The sequence below is a fragment of the Saccostrea cucullata genome, unplaced genomic scaffold, assembly GCF_032062105.1.
Source record: "Saccostrea cucullata isolate Sc308-1 unplaced genomic scaffold, CSIRO_AGI_Scuc_v1 ctg2354, whole genome shotgun sequence".
Classification (NCBI taxonomy): domain Eukaryota; kingdom Metazoa; phylum Mollusca; class Bivalvia; order Ostreida; family Ostreidae; genus Saccostrea; species Saccostrea cuccullata.
The window spans coordinates 169926-195138 of record NW_026925533.1 but is presented as its reverse complement, the minus strand read 5'-3'; the positions used below and the strand labels follow the sequence as shown (position 1 = coordinate 195138).

At 32.7% G+C, this 25213-nt stretch overlaps 1 protein-coding gene across 1 annotated transcript; it reads right to left on the bottom strand.

The window, feature by feature from the left end:
• Positions 1-5531: 5531 nt before the first annotated feature.
• LOC134269140 (T-complex protein 1 subunit beta-like) lies at positions 5532-24521 on the bottom strand. The gene is made up of 16 exons (XM_062751360.1): positions 24425-24521; positions 23488-23556; positions 23091-23156; positions 22632-22734; positions 22352-22428; positions 16878-16990; positions 16291-16417; positions 10136-10211; positions 9745-9845; positions 9441-9568; positions 8994-9097; positions 7550-7657; positions 7032-7172; positions 6582-6685; positions 6138-6237; positions 5532-5831 (listed from the first exon to the last, which is right to left on the bottom strand). Exons 1-16 carry the CDS (start codon positions 24425-24427, stop codon positions 5659-5661), a joined length of 1593 nt encoding a protein of 530 aa, XP_062607344.1. The 5' UTR covers positions 24428-24521; the 3' UTR covers positions 5532-5658.
• Between the last annotated feature and the right edge of the window lie 692 nt (positions 24522-25213).

Sequence of the window (25213 nt, the reverse complement as noted above, 5' to 3'; positions counted from 1 at the left end):
TCGCGTAACACGGGTTGATCACCCGTGTCGAGGATAGGTTGTTTTATTTACAACTCTAGTGACTCGTGTAACCCGTGTCGCTTAATCGAATATACCCTTTGAGTTTTAATCGGCGTTCTGTTATTTTCTATAATTTAAATAAATACTTTTGTGGTTTATTCTCATACTTTTGGATAATATATATATATATATATATAGTATTTCTATTTGAAGAAGTATTTCATGCATTTGAACACTCTACTACAGAATAATTTAATCGAGATATTATGAACCTTTGCTTTCAATTTCAATTTATATGTAGTAATGTACATAGCATGACCTCCTCATTTATTCAAATCATTTGTTTTTAATTTCAGTTATGTTGATGAAATGTTTTAAAGGAGATACATACTGAAGTTTATTTTCGTCTCTTAAAATGCATAATAGTAGAAAAGTTATTATTAGATATTATTGCAACAATACTTTCAAAGCATTTATTTTCTAGTTCAATAATAAGCGAATAATCTGATCTGGAAATAGCTATCATAACCACATTAATTTTAAGGAATTAAAACAAAAGTCACATTTATTTATGCTTATGTATTGTTGCAGGACAAAGCTACCTTTCTTGATTGTCTGCAGAATGTACTACCTGCAAATTCAAATCTTGTTCAGTACATCAGAGAAGACAGATGTTTCTGTACACAATTCCCAATAACCCCTCTCAAGGACCTTGAAGATTTTATTGTGCAGCTAGTAGCACAGGAAAAATGGAGTGAACAAATTCCCGTCGAATGGGTGTTTTTTGAAGACAAGATTCAGAAAGAGAAGAAAAAGCGGGTGTTGATTTTTAAAGAAATAGAAAAAGTTTTGATGCATCATGGAAATGAAAAACAAATTCTAGATCGTGCAAAAGACATGTTGAGATATCATCACGAAGCTGGGAAAATCCTTCATTTTGATGAAGAATATCTTAAGAGTTCTGTAATAATAGATGTCCAGTGGTTTGTTAATGCATTTAAATTCATTATGACAGACAGGCATCATGTGAAGGGAATAATTGCCAAAAAACAGGACTGGGATGAGTTCTACAAAACAGGAAATTTAAAAGACGCCCTTCTCAATGACATTTGGAAATCAGAAGACAAAAGACTCTTTGATACTTTAGTAGCTAAAACTTTATCTGAAAATACAAACTTTGAAAAAGACTCTCGTTCTTTAATGTACCACAAGGAAGAATTATTGTTGTACATGCAGAGATTGGGTTTGATTTCTAGTGAAGGCAAAACACATTATGTTCCTTCTATGAATAAAAAAGACTTTGGAGAAACACAAAAAGAGATAATAAAGATGTCAAACTCGAAGTCATCAGTACTTGTATACTTGTTCGACTTTTTGCCGTATTTCTTCTTCTATCGTTTAGTCGTAGCATTGATGCAAATCGAAAACTGGAAAGTTCTGACAAGTAACGGCATAAGTTGTTTGTACAAGAATGCTGCAATGTTCAGTCACGAAAGTCATAATATTGCTGCTGCAGTATCTCCATCTACAATTCAGCTTCAAATATTCCAGTCTAATTCTCAAACGACAATGCTCCATGAAGTGACTTTGTCTATTAGAAAAAAAGTTGAATCCATATTGCAGAGTGTGACCAAATCTTTTCACAAAAGTCTTGAATACGAAGTGGGATTCATTTGTGATAGAGAAGAAAATCAAATTGTAGGCAGAGAAGTTTCCCACAATTTTATTGAGGAAAGCATGTTGGGAAGTGGAAGCCAGGTGACATGTCCTAAACATCAGGTGGAAGGGTTTCACACAATAAACCCTGATTATTTGCTAAAATACTGGAAATAAGAACATCTTTATCAGATAAAGCGATATGATAAATACTGCGCAAGTAAAATACATTACCGTTATTCATGTTATTTTTTTGCTTACAATAAATGATTTACTGATCCGACCTCTAAATCTACTTGCCCCTCTTTCGTATTGTTTAGTAGACTTCTGTACTTGAAATTGTTTGTTATCTACATGTATGTACCATTACTCTATTGATATTTGTTAATGAACTTGTTTTTTTTAATGTTTAATGGATGTTGATGCTATCGTGTATTTCTTATACTCAAAAACACATTAGTTTTTAATGTTTCTTGAAAACAAATAATTTTTTTTTGTATCTCGAATAAGTGATCATAGAATGGAAATTATTATTTGAATATACTTCTTTTCCAAACTAAATTCTAAGGAAGATGTTAACTATATTTTTAATATCTTTTCATCCCTCGAAGGCGAGTTTTATTTCATTGATTGATCTTGTACATACGCAGTAAAAAGTAAACTGATGAACTACTTAACATGTACATTCTGTTAGACCTATAAATCACATTGTAACAAATTGAATGAGTCTCATGTAGACATATAAATTCCTTAATTGTTTTGCGGAAAATGTAGGTCAGATTTAATATCAAGAGCAAGCTGGGTAGTATGCATCCTTAGGGTGTATTACCTATGGAAGTATGGTCATTATAGTTCTCATAGTAACTTGGAATGGAACTTGCAACAAAATTTTTTTTTCTGATCACTAATCCGGAAAATTTAGATCAGATTCAGCATCTGAAGCAAGTCTTGTAGTATGCATCCTTAGATGTATCATCCTTGCAAGTTAGTTCAACATAGGGTTTATAGTTACACGTACTTGGAAATGAGACCTACATTAAAAATTGCATCAAAATCATTGACCTGCTCATTCCTTTGATTTAATTGCAGCGTCTAAATATTTGACTGGTACAATTAAACACACTAGAAGCATGTTCCATGCCTGCCTTAATTGTCACAGAGCAATCGCCCAAATTAATAAAATATAAGTGAGAGAGTTAGGTCTGATAAAGTTGCAGGTGCGCGACGCAGGCGTTGTAGTCGTTTCAAAAGTGTCATTTTAGCTACTTAGAGAGAAAGATAGTAAGCAAACAGGATTTATGATTTGCTTGTTTGTCATTTCTGCTGTTGTTTGTTTATTATGCTTGATATAGTTTTAAGAGATGAAAGTGAATATTGATTTGGGTGAGAAACTTGAGAATAAAAGATTTGGTATGGTCATATCCTGGGAAATTCGAAGTGGAATTCAAGGAGAGAGGAGTTCTCATTTAATCGTGAAGTTTATAAATTACTGTGTATATACTGTATTGCATATGTTGTAAATATGTAAATAAATTACCCAAATAAAAATTATCGTAATTATTAACCAACCAGTGCCAATGACGGGAAGGACATCGGTCACATTAATGATGTAGGATATAGGAGTATTTACATTGTACAAAGAAAACTGGTCCTAAAATACAGGGTGTTTCATAATATATGTTATATTTTTAAATCTTATTATTTTTCTCACATATCATACTTCTATTAAAACTATATATCATTTTAAACATCAAATTCTGCACTTTTGTTCTATATGAACAAGTCAAGGAAATCATGGTCTTACAATGATTAATTGTGTTAAAAATATAATTTGAATATTTTCTTAAATGGACTTAACTTATCCACTTAGTGCTTAATTGTAAAGCTGTTTTTTTTTTCAGTACATTTCGCCAATATTCATTCAGAATTTGATGAAATAAAATTTCCAAAAGAATAGAATCTTTCTAAGATGCTTATCAGAAGGATTAAGTATTGTATAAACAAGGTTAAAGGACAGGGACAGACAATTATGTGATAAAAGACATGGTATTCCAGAAAGCCTAGAGACTTTATTTCTTTTGTGAAATGGAGACTCTTAGTGTAGCAAACTTTTGAGAAAAGTGCCTTGTATATATTTTCAGAAATTGATGCTTGCAATATCAGCATTTTCAGCAAACATTAAACTTTGAAATATGATTTGAAGTTACTAGCGTACAAATTTTCAATATTGCAATGAAAATAGTTTGAGCTTTGTATTTGACAATTTCAATCTTTGGGCTCTTTTCTGCAGGGGTCCTTAAAGAACAGGATCTACAACCCTAGCTAGACCACAGATAATGAATGAGCTTATAAAGAACATAGACCTTGTAAATGAGGAGTGTCTAAGCAATAATATGTAACAAGGTTATACTCTATACCCATTTCATGAATGAAGAAATAACCTTTCAGTTGTTGCTAAAATAATGGAGATCATTAAGAGCATATAACACTATGTAATGTGAGCTTTTGATATTGTGAAATTCAACGTAGCAAAAAATGGCGCAACTTAGAATATATTCGCCTATATTCATTTTGTTCAGTGTTTAATATTTTAGATGATACTTAATAAACATAATGAATCTGATGGATACATACATCAATTTGATAAGAAGACTTTATAGCTGTATCTTTTACTTGTGTTTGTTTAAGTGAAGATTCAAAATGTAACATATATTATGACACACCCTGTACTTAACCTAAAACCGTGACTCTTTCTATAAAAAAAAAAAACAATTTGTTATATATTAAATTTTGTATTATGAATCATAAAACAGATTGTGTAAAAAAACAGTGGGATTCGAACCAGCGACGTAAAGATTGACTCCTTACATCGCAACTCAAGAGCAGACACTCTAACCACTGCGCCACGCGGGCGAAGAGGTATAGATTGATTGATTGTATATTGTTTACCGTCCCTCTTGAGAATTTTTCACTCATATGGAGACGTCACCGATGCCGGTGAAGGGCTTCAAATTTAGTCCTATACTCGGCACTCAGGGCCATTGAGCTGTGAGGGTTCTTTATCGTGCCAACGCCTACCGTGAAAAGGGACCTACGTTTTTAAGGTCATATCCGAAAGACCCGTGACATTCACTTCTAGTGCCGAGCGCTTGGCGAAGGAACAGTCACTACCTTTGTTTACGTCTTAGGTGTGACGCGGCGCCGCGATCGAGAATCGAACCCGGGCCTCCCGATCACGAGCGACGATGTATAGAAGAAGTGGACATTGACAAACAATGATGTTGTCCGACGTCTGAAGCTTAACGGCAATGGCACCAGATGATCATATGATAATTTGGCAAATAATAAAAGTATCCAGCTAAACTTTTCAACATTTCTTTATTTTTGTCTTTTTTTTATGTTCCTTGTGAATTTTGAAAGCACAGATCTACATAGTACTAATTCTATATCTTTAGTCCACAAACTTAATTTTGATAACCCCTTTTTAATGTACTTTTCTAGTATGATCAATTGGTTTGCATTATCCATTGCTTATCAATGAGTGAACATTGTTGTCATTATCTTTGAAAGCATTTTTAAATGTAGTAGCGCTAGCCAACTCTGAAAACGTCTGTCAAAAGCAATATTCAAGAACACGTTAAATATACCACAAATGAGGGCAAAACTTGTTTATCCAGATTGATTTCACCACTAAATGTACTCATTCTTTAATTTTATTAAAATTACGATAAAATTTGGAACACTGCTACCTCAAAAGAGATGTCATGGGCTAGCCTGAGAAATCTAATTTTGTTTTAAAGAGGCCTCAAGCTTTCAAACATTGCTGGTGCCAAAAAAAATAAAAGGGTTTGAAATTATAATAAATGATCAATAAATCATATTAAATATTAGAAATTTATTACAATTCATACATGGTTCACACGTTTGATTTACTTGATTAAACATTCAAGACATTAATTTGTTCAGTTGTGAATTTATCGAATGTCACTAATGTCCACGATTTCAATGGTGCCTGTGATCCGGTTGTCGAGGTCTGGGAGCTGATTTGATGATATCGTCAACACGGAGGATCATTTCCGCAGCCTCGGAGGCGCTCATTAAGACTTGCCGCTTCACCTGGAAGGATTCTGTGATTCCTAACTTTTCCATATCCCCCACCTCACCCTCTACCATATCTACAAAAAAAAACACACACAAATGAGCATCAGAAATCTCTAGTATCAAGTTATGGTCATGAGAACATAAGAACCTAGAGCATTTTAACATTTATGTTTTTTTTTAAATTTCAATGAGAGTTTGCTTCTTTACTTCCCACTTTCAAAAATGACTTAATGCATTGGAGTTTTACTGTATATTCTTTTTGCTGTACTTTTTTCCCTTTGTGTATTTATTTACATACACCCCTACCCCTTTCTCAGAAAAAATATTATCTAATAGCCCTGAAATAAAGACACCCTATTTAAACTTTAATCTTCACTTACTTAGTCCCATGGTGTGTTTTCCTGCTGTGTGAATTGCCCTCAGTTCTGAGATGAGCTGGGCACTGTCATATCCTGCATTGTCTGCTATCGTGGTAGGAAGCTGAAAGTTACATAATAAACAACATAAAATAGAAGTTTAGTTGGCTTACACAACGAAGATAACAAAATGGTCATCAATGAAGTCAAACATTACATGACAATCTTTTTTCTAGATAAACATGACTAAAACTTGATCAACAGAGGAGCTTACAAATTCAATAAATATAGAGTTAAATTTCAGAATCTCAAACATAAATATCATAAACACAGTAAAAAATGTTTCAATAGCAAACATATATAGTAAAGTGGTAATCATTCCCATAGACTTTATTTCATGTTGTAAACTCCACAGATATAACAATTTACGGTTAAAACAAAGCAACATGAAAATTGAAATTTATGTACCATTCTTAGTGCCTTGGCAAAAGATTCCATGGCAACAGCTTCCTTCCCAGGGGTCTTAGCAGCCAATTTAGAGACAGCATCTGCCATTAACATTTCTGAACTGCCTGTAAAACAAAGAAAATTTATAGAAAAAAAACCACATACATGTATTATCAATAGTAAAACACACTTTCCTTCATTAAAAGTGCATAGGCAAAGATTTGAAGTTAATACTTTCTGTAATTATAACATTACAACTTATATATTGTAATAGCATTTCACAATATATCAAAATCTTATTTCATGTAAAAGTTATTGAAACTTCAAATCTTTGAATGGGTTTGATTGACACACTTGCACAAATTTTATTTTTATTTTAATATTTAGGAAAAGTTTTCTGACTCTAGCAAGGGGAAGTTTACAATTTCATGTGACATTAGACAGACATTGGAGTATTTAAGTCCCGCTAACCTCCTCCAAATACTGTTTTGGTTTCCTTGACAGTCTGTGTTAGAACACAAAGGGCGTCGTGGAGTGACCTCTCAGCCTCATCAAGGATCTGTTTGGTGGCGCCTCGTAGAACAATGGTGCAGGCCTCTCCCATCTCCACACCTAAATAACATCAATCAAATCTTAAAAGTGCACTAAAAATAATCATCATGAAGTTCTAAAATACTGTACTAAGGAAATATTAAATTTTGAGGTGGCTCTATATTTTGTGGATTTTGTGATTACCCTGCATATACATGTAACAATTCACATCCTCAATAATTTGGGTTATATGAGTCATCTCTTTTTTAAAGATATATTTAAAAAAAATAAGGTCCCTCAAACCTTCAAAGTTTAGGCAATCTTTAACAATTGCCCTTTGTACATTTTACTCATTCCACAGAATTTCTGATGTATCATATATTACGACTCCTAAAAAATTCTCTTTGTTAACAACTGGATGACTTTGTCAATGTAATACCTTTTAATAATAATCTCACCTGAGAACTTGATCAACTTGTCCTCTCCTATCATAACTTCCTCTATAAGTTTACACTTCCCCAGCTTTACATGGTCAGGAGAGTCAAATGTGGACGCAATTTCACCACCTAGAAATAGAAGCAGATGTTTCCTGAATTTGAACTTTTATGATGCAAATTATTATTCAGTTTTTCACTTTCCCCCAAAATTATTTTGTAATTGAACATTGCATACACATTCTAAAACTGCCTCCTTCTGCATACAAAACTGTGTTCTATTCAAAGGCTCATGATCGAAAAATGCTCATGTCCAAGCAAGTCATGCTTGCTTTGCTCTTCTTATGATGATTAAAGTATCGTTTTATTTTCTATACTCCTAAAATTTACTTTCAACTTAAAAATATAACAATGTCCAGGTCTTTTTAACATATACATTCCTTGCTAGGAAAATAATTTATAACCCCCCCCCACTCCCCTAATCCCTTGGAAGTCTTGTTCTGCACTGCCTTAGGATATTTGTATCACAAAAATAATAATAAAATTTAGTCTGCATGTGAAAATGATAACATGAAAATATCCCTAATCATGACTAAATACAAGACAATCTTTGATCACAAAAGATCGCATAAGCCTTCTGATCAGGTAAGAAACATAATAAGGCAGTATGATCAACAGAATTATTCCTCAGGGTTTGACATTAAGCTTTTGGAATACTAGACCAGTCGGGCTACCATGGCAAATTTTTACTAGCCCTGACCCTTTAACCACTAGCCCCGACCAAACTTAAGAAAAAAAATTAAAAGCACGAAATAGTGATAATTTATGACTAACCCTTTTTATAATCTGTCTAAAATTGCTTTGGTTTATCTTTACCAAGTAATCCGTATCTTAATAACAAAATTTTCCCGCACACATGTCAACATCGAAACTAGGTCATATACATGCAGCTTGTCCTGTTTAGTCCTAACTTTATCAATTTGTGTACAATACCATTAAATTGTCAGAGAATTTAAGTAAAGTAAAAATAATGTTATCATTATATAGTTTGATTGCCATTTACATGGTTTACCGATGTCGTAAACGTGAATATCTTTGGACAATGACAATCGTTACTACTCAGCCTTTTCCGCAAATGATAAATAGCATATTGTTTCTCTTTAGGAAAATGGCTGAGTAGTTACGAATGCCTACAATGACTGCTGTTAATAAGCACTTCGGTCATGCTGTCCGTTACGTATGTAGTTTTCTTTCGACTATGCGGTTAGAAACGTTTTGATTTTATTTTTCATTGACAATAAATTTGTTTTTAAATATATAAGTTCCTTTATCTTTCTTACACGACCAGTCGGTCTAGTACACAGGCATTTTTACACGACCGGACCCATCTTTTACTAGACTCAGTCGGTCGGACGTGCCTTAATGTCAAACCCTGTTCCTGTCCCTCAAATGTACAACCATTACATACCAGTGACTAATGCCAGTCTCTCGATTCCCTCAAAGTCAGCATGTTCAATGGCCATCACTCCAGCATCTGCAAACAGCTGTTCAGGGTAGTTATAAATTAATTGCCTGTAAGGATAAAAGTTTAATAAGAAATCTTTTCAAATCAAATTTGAAGTTTGACAACTTGTTCACCAAATACAAGGAATGCCACTGGCAGATATATTGTATACTTGCAAGGTGAAAGAAACATACATGTATGAGATCAAAATTTCAATAACTAGCATCCTAATTTTCTTAACCTCCAAGTTTTAGATGCCAAGCTCTTGGAGTATAATACTCTATTTCGTTTCTGCATGCATAACATTTTTTCCCATTTTCATATATTTTATTTAAATTTTGAAAATCTTTAATAATTATTCTTTAAAAAATAAAAATGTTCCAGGGAAATCTGAAATTAAGCAGTACTTACCTATTGATGAACACATTACAGCCATGCTTTACAATCTTGTTTACTTTATCCCTCATCTTTTCCTTTTCAGCCAGTTCTAATTCTGCTACTTTGGAAACGGCATCTACTTTCACTTTGCTTCCAAACACCTGCAGATTTTTAATATACATGTATGCAGTATGAAAAAATGTATATGGAGCATTTTATATTTTTCTGTGGAAGCTGAAGCTATTGACTAAATTTATAATTAACTCTTATTTAAACATGAGAAATTTACAATATGTCCAGATTTGACACATTCATTGCTATGATGTTAAATGATTACCTTGATTTTATCTGTGTCCATGGGAGTGTTAGCTATTAAAACCTTGGCATTCTCTATTCTTTTAGGTTGATTAACTCCGATCTTCTTATCCAGAAGAAAACCTTAAAGTAAATACACAGAATATTGTTAAACAAAGCTTTGCAAAACCTTGAAGGTAGCTTGAAAAGGAATTTTTGAAAGATGTTTAAGCATTCAAAATGCATTGATGAGAGTGCAATTAAACATACATGCCATTGTCTTCAGTTTTAAACATATTTTGCATATGTCATAAAAGTTACAGTAGTGCCCCAAAACCCTTAAATATTAATCTTTATAACAAAAGCTTGCACTCAGTAACAAATATTATCTTCAATGTTTAAACTGAGTTAAACAAAACATCAACCCAACTCACCTTCATCTAAGTATGAGTCTTGTAAACCTCCTCCAGATTTCTTAATTAGGTGAATGGCATCTAAATTACCACTGCCCTGTAAGTGATGAAAATTCTAGTTAGTTTTCAATTTATCTCTGAACATTTTTTACCCAGTTTGAGTAAAACAATTGTACATATTTTTTTGCATAATTATTTAAGTCCGCTTACATAATTTTAATTCCTAAATTTTAACGTTATATTTACTACCGGTAATAGGATAATTACTTTGTGCATAGTGTATTATACATAAACAAAACTTCAATAACATTTCCTTCACTTTTGAAACCATAAGCTATCATTTAGGTGTCTCAAAAGTAATGTGACCTACAGTATAAGGTATCCTAGCTATACAAAAGTTATCTCATATATACAGAGTTGTAACACATTTAAGCAAACACCAAGTATATTTTCTGAGGAACATCACTAATAAAATGAATATAATAAAAGTTATATTTAACTAGAAAACTGACCAGTCAGCAAGGACCCCGCCATGGGGTAGAATTAAAAGGGTGCAGCTTATGGAATGATTAAAAAATGTACGAAGAATAAGCAACAGCAACTGTATTCTTAAAATTTCAAGATAATTCCTGAAATTCATAAACCTGAAAATAATATCCATGTATTTACATTAGGCAGTAAAGAACAACTTAACATTGAATGTATATTTAATTAATTATGAAGCTTGTGTTATATAAAATGCCAGCCTTCAATGAATGCAAATATCATGAAGGCTTGACCTTAACTTAAAACAAATAGCAGTTGCAGACAAAGGTTTTCATTAATCTTAAAGTGACAGATAAAGAAGAGCCTACTAAATTTTCTGCAGCAGGCTAGATAATTAATCCCAAGGGATTAATTGTACCTCTCTAATCATTTTCTTCTTAAGTTACAATAAGAACTTTTTCAGTGTTAATGAAAGAATGAGGATTTTATACAACTTCCTTAAAAATTAATAATACTCTTGAACTAGAGCCGAGCTCGTTGCAAAGCAACGAATAGGTCTTCCGTTGGAGCTACGGAAAGGAAAACGTAACCTTGAGTCTAGGTCAAACCATTATAAAAATTTTAAGTAAACAACCCAAAGGTTTCATGAGGAAGCAACTTACAATGTTTCGCCAGGAAAAAGACTGTAAAAGAATATTATGTGCATGACCTTGAACTTTCTAAATGACCTTGCAACAAGCAAAGACAAACTCTGTTATAAAAATACATACTCTGCGTGTTACCGAGTAGAAAAGTTCACGTATGTTTTTTTTTTTAGATATTCTTTTAGTTCATATCCAACCAAAACATCTTATCTTAAGTGACCTAGAACTTAAGACAAGGTCATGTCCCACCCTGCATTATATGAGCAATGTTTCACTGGTACAAATACGGTTGAGAATTTAAAGTTTCTCTGTCAGTAACAGTGACTCGTCCAAAAGACTGGATATGTTCACTCAAATTTTTATTGAGCAGATATCGAATCGAAAGAATTTATTAGGTTCAAAACTATGATTTACATGATGATTTATTCAGAAATATGAGTGTATGACGTTTTTTGAGAATATCTTGAATAGTTTCTTAAAAATTGAAATCTTAAAAATGGAAATTCTGTTCAGATAATGCATTTAGGCATAAGCTTACAATAAAATATCTCAAATGGTTTCTTTAATACTATGCAAATTTCAAATTAAAGACAAGTGAGGTCAAGGTCACAGGAAAGTTCAAGATCAAACTGTATCAGGATACTAAAGTTGTATAAAAATGTCTTGAATGGATTCTTCAAAACTGAAGGTCGCCCGTTTGGCACAGTAGTTAGAACATCTGTTATACACTAAGGTTTGGATAGCTCTAATAAGTGTGTACAGTGTATCAGCATATGAAGTTGAGTAAAAATATGAATGCTTTCTTCAAAACTGAGCTTAATACTCAATGAATTAGGTAAGGTAAGATCAAGGTGAAAGGAGAGGTCAAAGTAAAAAAAATGCATGTATCACCATAAGAAGTAAAAGAATACTTATAGTCTTGAATGGTATGTTTTTGAGTTAAACACTAACCTGAGAAAAGTTAGGTTAAGGTCAAAAGAAAGGTAAAACAAAATGTTGATGCAGTTACAAACGTGTACATGTAGCTAGCCTATAGTATGTATCAGCACATATCAGTACATATCGGCACATGAAGTTTGATGATACTATCTTGAATGGTCTCTTTAGACAGAATTCATAAAAGGTGAGATTAAGTTCAAAGGAAAGGTAAAAGTTAAAATATGTTGATGCAGGAAAATAGCTCTCATCAATGTTTATCAGCATAGGACGTTTAATATAAAAAAAATGAATAGTTTCTTTGAAATTGAGCTTTGAACTGAGGTAAACGCAAAGCGGGGAAGAGGGACAGACGGAAAATGGAAGGCGTACATGACAAACAATATATGCCCGGCCATTTTCATGTGGAAGCATCAAAGTTTCAATGAGAATGTTTTATTTGAAATTTGGAGACTTGTGAAATGATGCGTGGAGACCGATCCTATGGATGAGACTGGATAAATCAAGGTCTTGTGTCGGAGTAGGTGCTGGCATGAAAAGGATCAAAGCACCTGATTTCATCAGGCATAAAACTTGAAATTAATAAATGCACAAGCAAATACGATTGATTAAAACAAACTATGAGATAGAGTGAAATAAAATACCATATAACGGGTAATTTTTACTGCTGCATATTTTTACGAATTTGGGTCAAAAAAGGTGATTTAAATTTTTATACGTTGATCTTTTACGAATTGAATATGTCCGTAAAAATTCAAAACATCAGACGTAAAATTCCAGATCACATTGAATGCATTTACGTGTACAAATAATGTGTCCAAAAACCCTATGTAACTTGTAAGAGAGAGAAAGAAAGAGAGAGTGAGAGAGTTATTAAACACATGTTAATTTGATATAACAATATAAACAATGCAAACAAATTACATAATGAATTGTATACAGGCGCAGATCCAGAATTTTTTTTCCAGGGGGGTCCGACTTAGTAAAAAACATCATATCCCTGAAATTTCTTGACAAGCAAAAAAAAAACGTAAAGTAACACTCCCCCTAACGTCAAAAACCTATTTCGTAAAGGGGGGGGGGGTTGTGGTGACTTCTTTTCTTCCTTTGCCTCAAATCTTTAACTTTTCATACCCATTTTACACCCCCCGACCCCCCTCTAGATCCGCGCATGGTATAATTTTTTTAAAATAACCTATATATACATGAGCAATGTGCCCTTCATTTATTCATGGGTTTTTTTTATAAACATAGCTAGGCACACGTGCATGTCTGGTATATTTACCGAAAACAAAGAGAGACAACTCAAACTAACATAATTGAAGTGAAAGTATTTAATTAAGTACAGCGTATTAAGAGGTCGAAGTTTTATTCAAAGCACATCAAGCAGAAGAAATTGTCCAAGATTGAAAACACGGGTATACATTTAATTGGAAGAGCTGTAATTATTAAGTCATTATCAGAAGTTATACGTCTCCAAAAAATACTAAAAAAGAGTAACCATGTAGGTCTAACTTATAAATTAATTGACAATGTTTGTATAATTTATATACAAGTTAATTGAGATTTACCTGTATGATCCCAATTGATGATTGTGATTGGTGTTCAAAATACTAACAGTATACTAATTATATAGCCTCCATGGAGTGAGGTAAGTAGCAATAAGCATTACTTTTACACATACCATGTTAAAAAATTATACCAGCCGTTTTATAAATTATGTTAAATTTTTACGCCTTTAAATTTTATGGATTTATAAACCTAAAAAACCAAAAAAAAAAAAAAATACCCGTCATTCAGTTATATGAAAAAGGCGACATGATTTCAAAGACAATTTCCACTGTTGGAGTACACGATGTTTTTAACATTCGACATGCCTGCGGCTCTCTCTGACCACGCACGTTAAATAAATAATGTTGAAACAAAAGAGTGATGGTAAAAATAAAACGTACATATAGAACATTATCTATCTCAAGACTTCCATCACTAATTATAATTATTTGCCGAAGCCCCTTTTCAATTACAATTTTGATAAAATACATTAACACGTACGGAATAGAGAAATAATTTTGCCTGAACAGGCCAAAGAAAGTTATCAAAATTCAAAATGATTTTATGCACCAGTGTTAGGAATTGCGATTTAATGTAAGATCAGTGACGTATTCTTATTGATTCGATTAATTAAAAACACAATTTTCTATTAATTGATAGGTCTTTGTACACAATGGATTTTAAACACGATCACAGACACTTGCTTTGTTTACGACAACAGGTGGCTGGTATACACAAGTGACTCCGATTGGTAGCGTGGGATTGGCGCGTTTGATTACGCAACTGTTACAAACATCTTGGCTGGCGAACGTGGAGATCAACAAAATGATCGTGAATTATTCGATTAATAAAGCTTAAAATTACTTATAATTATATTTAACGTAGAAAGATAGATTTAATATATTCCGATGAAGACGTGTTCACTATAACACTAATTAATAATACATAAAAAAGAAAAACTAATTGTTATATAAATAATTTAATAATGAACCGTAAAGCATGTATAAAGACATTTTAGTAGAAATTTAACATTAAATACCATAGGGTATATTATTGATAGGAAGTTTGTGTAAATTATACACATGAAGAGGTCTGATTTTCTTTCCGATTGAAAAACGCCACCTGTTTACCTGGCCTGCTTTCTACTTCGTGTTACGCAAAATCCCCGGTATATTCGAACAAATAAACATTCTCATCAGATCAAAAAGGTGTCAAAGAAAAATTTTGTTCGTATAATCCAGATCGAAATATTTACCGTTTTTGAGTTATAAAGCAAAAACTTTCAAGCTCCCTAAATCCCTAATCATAGGGGCCAGCCCCTTTTGAATAGTATTATATGAAAGCCCTTGCAATTATGCACAACTTTTGTTCAACATGTCTTAACAAAATATTTTTAGTTTTCAAAATAAAAAGGAAAATATGTGTAAATTTTCGCTCTTTTAGGCGTTCTATTTTTTGACCCCTATATAGCGCCATTTTGAATACAGAAATCGAAAAACAAAAACCGATGTGCACAACTTCAATCCTTCTGTTATCTAAAACACGTAAAATTTCTGCTCCAGCTCCAGTGGTATCTGAGCCTTTGTCTGGAAATGAAAGCCTATAATTTTTCGTTTAAAGGGGAATAACTCAAAACCGGAAGTGAAATTTTGAAATTTTTGACAGTATTCTGAAAGAGTTTATTACTGTCTATAATGTCTGAAAATTTGAGCAAAATCCATTGAGAAACGAGTGAGATATGAGGCCTCAAAGTTGGCGTCTAGGAAGAAAATAAAAAAAAGAATAATAAGAATAATCTTAATCTTCAGAATCAGTAGAAGGTCTTCCGTTGGAAACGGAAGACCTTAATTAACATAAAGTGAAAAAAAAGTAAATCAAAAACTCTTCTTTAATCTATTTCTTGTTTTTAGAATTCAATGAAATCATAACTATTAAACAAAAATAAATTATAAAAATTTATATTTAAATCCACATTTCAGAGTGTTCATCGCATTCCAAATTGAATTAACTTCAAAACAAACTTCATTTGCAGACAGAGTTGGTAATTCATTTCAATAAGACAGATAAAGATAATGCTCTGAATTTCTTTCTTGAAGGGACTCATAGCAGCATTCAGTTTAAAATGGGAACATCTTCAGCAGTTATCTCTCTTTGGCAATGCATTCTAATATAAAGTTAAGGAATCTACCCCACCATCCCAGTTCCAAACCAGGGGGCATAGAGAACCAAACTTATCATCAAAATATGTATTTCTACCTACTGAACTACCATACCAAATTTGAACTTGATTGGGCAACCATAAAAAAAATTATTTGAAAAAAAAACAGAAAATTTGCGGACGGAAGAGTGACAGACGGACAGACAGACGGACAAACAGAGTGATTACTATAGGGCACCCGCAAATCCTTGCGGGGCCCTAATTAAGATTTTTATGTCCACCTATTGCAAGAACATTAACTCTCACCATTTACAGAAAAAATAAAAGATGCCACATAAATTAACAATATGGTATCAACAAACAATTTACTTCACAGAGCAATACCATATTTCTTGACATACCTTTAACCTTAGAACTGCATCTACAGCCAGTTTAGAGAAGTGATCTTTGTACTGGGTGAGGATTTTGGAGCTGAGGGTGGTACGGGCGATGTTCATCAAATCCTCCCGGAATTTCTTCTCATTATTACTGAAAAGAGAAAATCAACAATATAATGCTAAACAGGAGATGTTTGTAAAACACTTACGTCCCCCTCCCCCTAAATGATTGGAATTTTTTCTAAGTCTTAAGGGCATAACTCTGTCCAAAATGGCCTAATTGTTCCCCCAAAAAACACGTGACTTAGATATTATTACAATAAATCTGTGTACCAAATTTCATTTCAATATGTGCAACCTCTGTGAAGAAAATGAACGGAAACTGATAGTGAACCGGGCGGCAGACAGACAGCAGCAACGGAACATGCCCTCCTCTCTTCAAAGTGGCGTATAAAAACAAACATATTTTGGTTCAATCTAACATGTCTAATTTGTATAATATACAAAACAGGATACATTTATGAGAATACAGTCAGGGATCGGGGATGTTTTTGTCTCCTGTCATTAACAGTTCCATGAAGATGAAGTTCAATAATGATGTAAAAAGTTACCCATTATCTCTGGCAAAGTTCTGTAGAGCCTTCCTGGCCTCGTCAGTGGCCTTCCTCCACCCTGATACAATGGTCTGAGGGTGGATCTTCTGAGAAATTAATGACTCAGACTCCTACAACAGTAAGGAAAAGATCAGACAAAGCAATGCCAAGGGGCGCAATTCCAACAAATGTTGTCACAATTTTTAAAATTTTACTTGGAGAACATTGTGAAACGAGGCAAATTCCTTTTGTCCTTTTTTCTAAATCTTTGAAATAATAAATTTTATGAAAAATTAACTTCATCTTAAGGAATGCAGGATTTAGAGATCAGCTGACATTAGAAGGCAAAAATTCTGATTATCTTGAATAAAACTTTAAAAAAAAAAATTATAAATATCTTCAGGACTTCAAATGAATTTAAGTCATCAGAACAATCACTTAAAATTTTACCATGAAATATAAAAAGATTCCTCATACTCTGAGCATTGGGAATATTAATCATGTTAATTCAAACATTCAAATGAACAAAATACAGTACCCGCGTTATTCTTTACAAATCTATCGTGTCCTATCGTGCGTGTATTCTATCGTATCGTGCGTGTATTCTATCGTATCGTGCGTGTATCCTATCGTATCGTGTTTTCCGTTTATCGTGTTTTGCGTTTTCTAACGTGTTTCCGTTTATCGTGTTTTGCGTTTATCGTGTAGATCGTTTATCAGGCTCTATCCTGTATCGTGCTTTGCGTTTATTGTGTATATTCGGAAACCCTCGCATTTTATCTTTACTACTTCGGTATTCCGAGTTTCTTTTTCGTTTTGTTAACTAAAATAAGATTATTTTAACCAAGAAATAGAAAAGAAAGTTTTATCCCTTAGTTTTTCATCATTAAAAGAAATATTAAGGTGTGGAAGGAAAAGAATAAATATATAAATAAAATAATTAATAAATGGAATAATTAATAATAAATTAAATTAAGAAAATAATCATATTATAGTTAAGCAGAGAATCAAAATTAATTTTTGAAAATTAAATAATCGATTCACTTTTTTTAATTCATCGAATTGTTTTAGGTCAAAATTTAATATTAATAAGATTTTCATAAATCAGTCACAGTCACTAGAGGATGATTTTCGGTAAGTCCCCCCCACTCCCCCCCCTGAAATATTATAATTTAATAATTAGCAGGGGATTGATATGTATCTTTTTAAAATGTAAAATTCATTTTCTTCCAATCAATTGTCTGGTACTATTAGGAATGTGTTTTGCCTCTAATCTGCATGTATGCACAATTAATTAAAATCTTGATTTAAAAAAATAATTTACGAAGCATTTAAGACATTGATCCCGATGACTTTAACACTGAGTTTTGTCCGTATAGGCTCAATGTTTTAAATTAATTTTATAACTATCTAATTAGTAAAATTCCTTAAAATGTCTTAATTAGAAAAAAAAATCAAAATTATAAAATATAATGCATTAAAATGCTCTACCCGATTTATCAAACCATGGCAGTTACTATAAAACAAGTTTTTCATAATTTTATTAAAATTTTATTAATTTTAAAAATAATAAACAGGAAAAAAATGACGTCTTACCTTTTCGGCATGGAAAAAAACTTAAAATATAATGCACCTGATTGTCAAATTGAAGAGCTTTCTTTGCCAGAAAACTGAGTATTTGTACCTCTCTAATCAGAACATCGCCTTCCCGTGCGGTCAACACCCCTCCCCCTTCTCCCCTATCCCAATAAATGTCAGTTCGGCCCGTGTGTGTTCACCTTCAACATACCTGAACTGCTCTCTCACCTTGTGTGAAACAGTATTTATTTTCGGGATTCTGTTCGCACCTTGTGTGCACTACATGTACACTCATAAACTATTTGTTTTTCTAAATTAATTAATTAATTGTACAATTTATGGATTTAAAAAAAATCATTTAAAAAAAATCATATAAATAAATATAATGAAACAAGGTCCCTTAACTCAATCCGTTGATTTATTTTATTTGTACGATGTTTCCATAATGTTTATGTAAAAGAGTCTTTAAATGCACTTTTTAATGAAGATGCACTTATGGCACATGAACTTTCGGATAATCTGGTTTTCTTTCTGATCATCGGGTATTCATTGGGTTACAGACAGAATTAATTCTAGGAAACAATTTCTTTGGTCGTAGAAAAGATTGAAATAATTCTAACATTCTAAACTATGAAAAATTGTTCGCATTAATTTTTTTCTACGGTATTTCACTGTAATAATAAAAAAAGAAGTCTGATTCCGCCGTGACCATGCAAGACGAGTAAATGTATTGCACCGAATCAATTTATAGTATTAATCGATTTATTCCATACGTATATAACTTTATTTAAGAAGTCAATATTATTTTTTAGCTATTTGGTTAGATAATATTTATCTAATTTTAAATTGATTACCGACTTTCAACATCCAGCCTTTCGAATATGCCGTGTATGAGATCACCGGGTAAGTCTAAAATAATTTTCAGGGTTTAATTCATTTGCATTAGAAACAGTACACACAAAGTTTAATAGCAATGATTTATAATTATTTAGTCTGAAAAGTCGCATTTCACCCTTTTAATATTTGTTTATAAATTTTTGTGTTTTGTATAGTATATAAAAAAAGTATTTCATCATTCAATGTTCGTTAATTAATACGAGGTTTTAAGTAACTGATATATAAATGTTTACATGTACATAAGTGAGAGCTTAGCGTAAACGTACATGTACATGTGCAATTGTAGCAGATTCATATTCTGTTGACACAGTTTACATGTATTAATGCAGAGCGCCATTATATTCACAAATATTTAGAATTTTACTCTGGAAATTAATTTTCTTGATCTATATACCCGGTAGTTCTTTAAATCCAATTTCTTCGGACCTTTCTTTAGACCGGTCTTCCTCATGTATTTTTCCCTAAGGTTTTAATATACTTAATTGCGATTTTTGGATACACCGGAGATTTTAAGCTTAAGACATATAAATACAAATATTTCATTTATTGCGTAAATTTCTTCCGTGAAATAATTTAGTACTTGTAGATAAATTTATTAGGTACAAATGTATATTTTTTCATAGATAATAAATCTATTTATAGAGTTTCATAATTTCTAACAGTACACGTGAGAAACGGCACATAATTATTTAAGGGATTTTGGTGCAAAAATTACATGTATTAAAATGTCCATAATTAAAGGAATCATAGATCAACCTTAAGATGAGAATTTCAACATTTACACAAAAAATCGTAAATCCACACCCTTGGGTAGAAATAAAAAAAAATTACAGTCTCTATTTCATAACAAGAGGCCCACGGGCCTTATAGGTCACCTGAGTATTGTGTAACAACTTTCAAACAATTAAATTTGGTTTGTGTTTTAAACCAGAGGCCATGAAATTCAATTCACAATCTACAATTTTGAAAGAGGCACCATTGCTTATCATTATTATTAACTTAGCTTACTCTATTTACTTAATACCCAGAGGTAGATCAGAGTAACAAAAAGAAAATGCACTTCCATTTTATACCCAGTTGTGTACCTCACCCTAAAGGAACCACTGATCCATGGGCCACATACCAGTATTTCAAAATTTTGAAAATGTTGTCATAAAATGGTTGATTAATACCAAAGAGCAGATTTCAAAGCATTAATTTATTTTCAGACTATGTAACCCCCCCCCTCTGACTCTGGGGGCATAAAAAAACCACTTTGCTAGATACACCATTCTTCATCATAAATGTATGTATACTTGGATCATTGGCACAAAACCCAGAAGCAAAGGAAAATATTTTCAAAGAATTAATGTATTTTTACTATATAATCAATAGAGCCCCGCCGTAACACCAGAACACCTAACCCTGGGGCAATAAAATTCACAATTTTGGAAGAGGCACTGTTGCTCATCATAACTATGTGCTTAGTTAGTTTATTTAATACCCAGAAGCAGAGAAGAAGATTTTCAAAGAATAAATGCATTTTTACTATATAATCAATAGAGCCCCGCCCTAACACCAGAAACCCTGACCCTGGGGCCATAAAATTCACAAATCTGGAAGAGGCACTCTTGCTCATCATAACTATGTGCTTAGTTGGTTTATTTAATACCCAGGAGCAGAGAAGAAGATTTTCAAAGAAATAATGCATTTTTACTATATAATCTATAGAGCCCCGCCCTACACCAGAAACCCTGACCCTGGGGCCATAAAATTCACAAATCTGGAAGAGATACTCTTGCTCATCATAACTATTTGCTTAGTTAGTTTATTTAATATCCAGGAGCAGAGAAGAAGATTTTCAAAGAAATAATGCATTTTCACTATATAATCTATAGAGCCCCACCCTAACACCAGAACCCCTGACCCTGGGGCCATAAAATTCACAAATCTGGAAGAGATACTCTTGCTCACCTTAACTATGCGCTTAGTTAGTTTATTTAATACCCAGAAGCAGAGAAGAAGATTTTCAAAGAAATAATGCATTTTCACTATATAATCTATAGAGCCCCGCCCTAACACCAGAACCCCTAACCCTGGGGCCATAAAATTCACAAATTTGGAAGAGGCACTCTTGCTCATCATAACTATGTGCTTAGTTAGTTTATTTAATACCCAGGAGCAGAGAAGAAGATTTTCAAAGAAATAATGCATTTTCACTATATAATCTATTGAGCCCCGCCCTAGCACTAGAACCCCTGACCCTGGGGCCATGAATTTCACAATTTTGGTAGAGGACTCAATGCTCATTACATTCATGCCAACAGTTTGCCTGCTTGATGTCCAGGAGTAAAGAAGAAGATTTTTAAAGATTGCAATATTTTTAGTGGTTTTGGCCCCACCCCTCAGGCCCCAGGGGGGCGGGGACCATGAAATTCACAATTTTTGTTCCCCTCCATCCATAGATACTGTATACCAAATTTGGTTGAAATTGGTTCAGTGGTTTCAGAGAAGAAGCTGAAAATGTTCAAATGTTAACACACGACACACGACGCACGACACACGACGCACGACGCACGATGACGGACGAAAACGGATAGCAATAGGTCACCTGAGTTACTCAGGTGACCTAAAAATCCATTTAATCATTGTCAAATAATTATATATAAATAAAAAAAACTTCTGTAGAATTGCCAGTCATTTCAATTTTTTTAAATTATAATAATTAAATGTACTTTATAATTCAGATTTGAAGCTTTACCAGTATTTAAATTAATATATTGCAGTAACTAAACAAAATAATCTTTTCGTCTTGTCAGAAAACGTTCCGCATTTTGAAACAATCCTTTCAGGTTTTGCGTTTATCCTATCGTGAAGATCGTTTATCAGGTCTATCGTGTTTTGCGTGTATCGTGTTTTGCGTTTATCGTGCGTGTATCCTGCCCTATCGTGCGTGTATCCTATCGTATCGTGCGTGTTTCCTATCGTATCGTGTATCCTGTAAAGAATAACGATGCGGGTACTGTAGGAGGTCATACCCTCAATAATTCACTGGCCAGGACCACAACAGATGTGGTTCCATCTCCCACCTCATCATCCTGAACTTTGGAAATGTCTGAAAAAAGAAAATTCCAAAATTATTAGTATGTTTACTTTTCCTTAAATTTCTTCTACTTTCCCTACACTTGTGTTCCTTCAAATGTTCTCAATAATAGAGAAGAAGTAACTTTTAAACAATGCAGCAAATGTTCATTTTTTAAAGAGTGAGAGCAAATTAAAATAAATGCCTTGTAACAGTGAAAAATAATGGTAGCTTACCCACTAAGATCTTGGCTGCTGGGTTGTCAATGCCTATAGATTTTAGAATTGTGGCACCATCATTTGTAACTTGTATTCCACCAGAACTTTGTAATATTTTGTCCTGTTAAATTATTAAGTTGGCCATCTTATATCTTTTTGGGATATATTTTGACTCTGACATGTTTTATAAGAAATCTATTATAATGCTTTTCATTATAGTAGGAAAGGCAGAAGTTAGGAAAATTCATACCAAAATTTTACACAGTTTTTTTAATCTTCTTTATTACAGAAAGAAAATACCAGCCATTAAATTTGCAAAATAAACTTTTAACTTCTCCTGATTTTGCGGAGGGTTTGGATCGAAGGAGGTGTTCAAGAAATGAAAACATCTCAAATTAAATTTGAATTCTCCTTTGAAGAAATAGCTGTGACAGTCATACTTGTCCAGAAAAATAAAAGAATGAAAAGATTGTTTACCATTCCCTTTGGTCCCAGTGTGCTCTTTACAAGATCTCCAATAGCAATCGCTCCCACGAAGGAGGACTGAAGACATAATATATACAATATATAGCAAGCAAAGTTTTCTGATTAAATTTCACATTACAGTAAATGTTACTCTATTTTTGACATTTACACTTGTATTAAAATGAAAGTCTTTTAGCCAATTCTTTGATAAACTGTAAATTTCAAACAAAATGAAGGGAAAAAAAATATTTAATTTTCAAACTTATACATTGAAATCAAATAAAAAAGCCTAAAAATATAAACTGGGAAATGAGATAACCTCATTTATTTTCTGGAGAATACTGTTTTGATTCTGGGTCATGTTAAACTTCTTTAATTTATATTATTCTATAACATTTATGTCATTTACCAGTCTGGCAGTTTCTGCCTTTTCCTCTTCTGCCCCTGCATTGAAGATCTGTACTGGATTCAAGGACACCTTCAAATAAAAGTTTAAACACAGTAAGAATCTGTTTGCTTATTTTACTGCAACTTTGATACCATCTCTGTCATTTTCATTGCTTGGAGCAGATGGAACTAAAATACACACTGTAGTACAACATTTCACAATCTGATAAACTTTGATTTATAAATGTAATACCAATATGTTTAGAACAATTTAGTCACAAAGAAGACCTTTATAAGGATTTAAGATTACCTGAGTGTATACATGTATTTCATTTCAATTACACTGTATCATGTATTATATTTTAAGGTATGGCACAATCTCTTGATTAAGCTTATGATGCTAAATAGCTTTATTTAGCTGCACAAAGTTTTATTAAGCTATCCAGAATAGCTTGATTAATCTTTTTTATCAGACTTTTTCTCAAATGTGTTATTTTTTTTCAACATGTGCAAAAAGTCGCACCTTGGTGCAGTAGAAATATTAAACTTTAAACTCTTCTGAATACAGTGAGATATTTTTTTTATAAAATCATCGAGGAAAATTAAAAAAAATACGAATTAAAAGTGTTTAGGACCAGTCACCACAAGGAATTTAGGATCTTCATCGAGTCTTTGTTTACATATCAAGTTAACTATATAATGAAAACATCTATATCAAATTCAAATAACTGAAAATATGCAACAAAAAGTTTGAAAAACTCTCTGCTGAAGAAATGTGCCAGGTTTTACTCCGGCCATAAACAATATTCAGGGAGCATGTGAAATCATGTTTTTTTTTAATGAAAAGCACATGGTAACCATGCGTCATTTTATTTCAAGCGAATTGAAATTTAATGTACTTGCTGTTTCAAAAGTAAAATAGAGCGTAAGCTTAAACGATAAACAGACAATAATCTAACCATTATTCTTCCTAAAAAGGTGTCGTTTCTCAAGAATTACAGCCAAACTTGACAAACAAATCCAGAATCTCGAAGCTTCCCTTGCTACTTCCGGTTAGAAATTTCTGTTACCCGAACCCGATGCAGGCAAGAAGAATTGAAAGGGGGTGTCACTTTTTTTCCAGACAAAATATGTAAATGATCATTGAAATTTCGGATATCCCCCACTTTTTGTTGTAGTCAGAGACATAAACACCCCCCCTCCCAAATAAAAATAAAATGTTTTGGAAGTCTCTGTTGCTGTGTACTCAAATAAGGTGCGGTATCATCGAGTAAAAAAAAAATACGGGGGGGGGGGGGCTGATAGAAGCTGGACACATTTAAGCTTCTTTTCACTTATCAAGAAGACGAAGAACATATTGATATAAACCGGTTCAGTCACGAAGTAAGTGAGAGGAAGGACCGGCGATTGGGGGTAGATTTTTTTTATCTTAAAACATTTGTACTTTGTATCCGGAAAAAAAAATAAATTTGCTTGCTCAGAAAATTAAAAATTAGAAGAAAAAAAAAACTGCTGACTATATACATTGTTTTCTTGGGACAATAGAAATGAATTAAGTACCGCATTGTAACATATTAATTGAAAATTTGTAGATTGTCTTGCAGATTTGTAGATTTCTAACCCTAATAGGACCAAATTCTCCATCCTTATATGTCCATCAAGTACAATAGGAAAAAAAGGCATGATACTTTGATATTAAATTAAAGCATTTTATTGCTGAAAAGGATTTTTAAAAATAAAACTACGCA

Excerpts from the sequence above, each read along its gene's own strand:
- LOC134269140 (XM_062751360.1), bottom strand. Across the intron at positions 22,735-23,090 it reads CACTGGGACCAAAGGGAATG|GACAAAATATTACAAAGTTC; the intron begins GTAAACAATCTT and ends ATAATTTAACAG. Across the intron at positions 16,991-22,351 it reads TGGCCAGTGAATTATTGAGG|GAGTCTGAGTCATTAATTTC; the intron begins GTATGACCTCCT and ends TTACTGTTGTAG.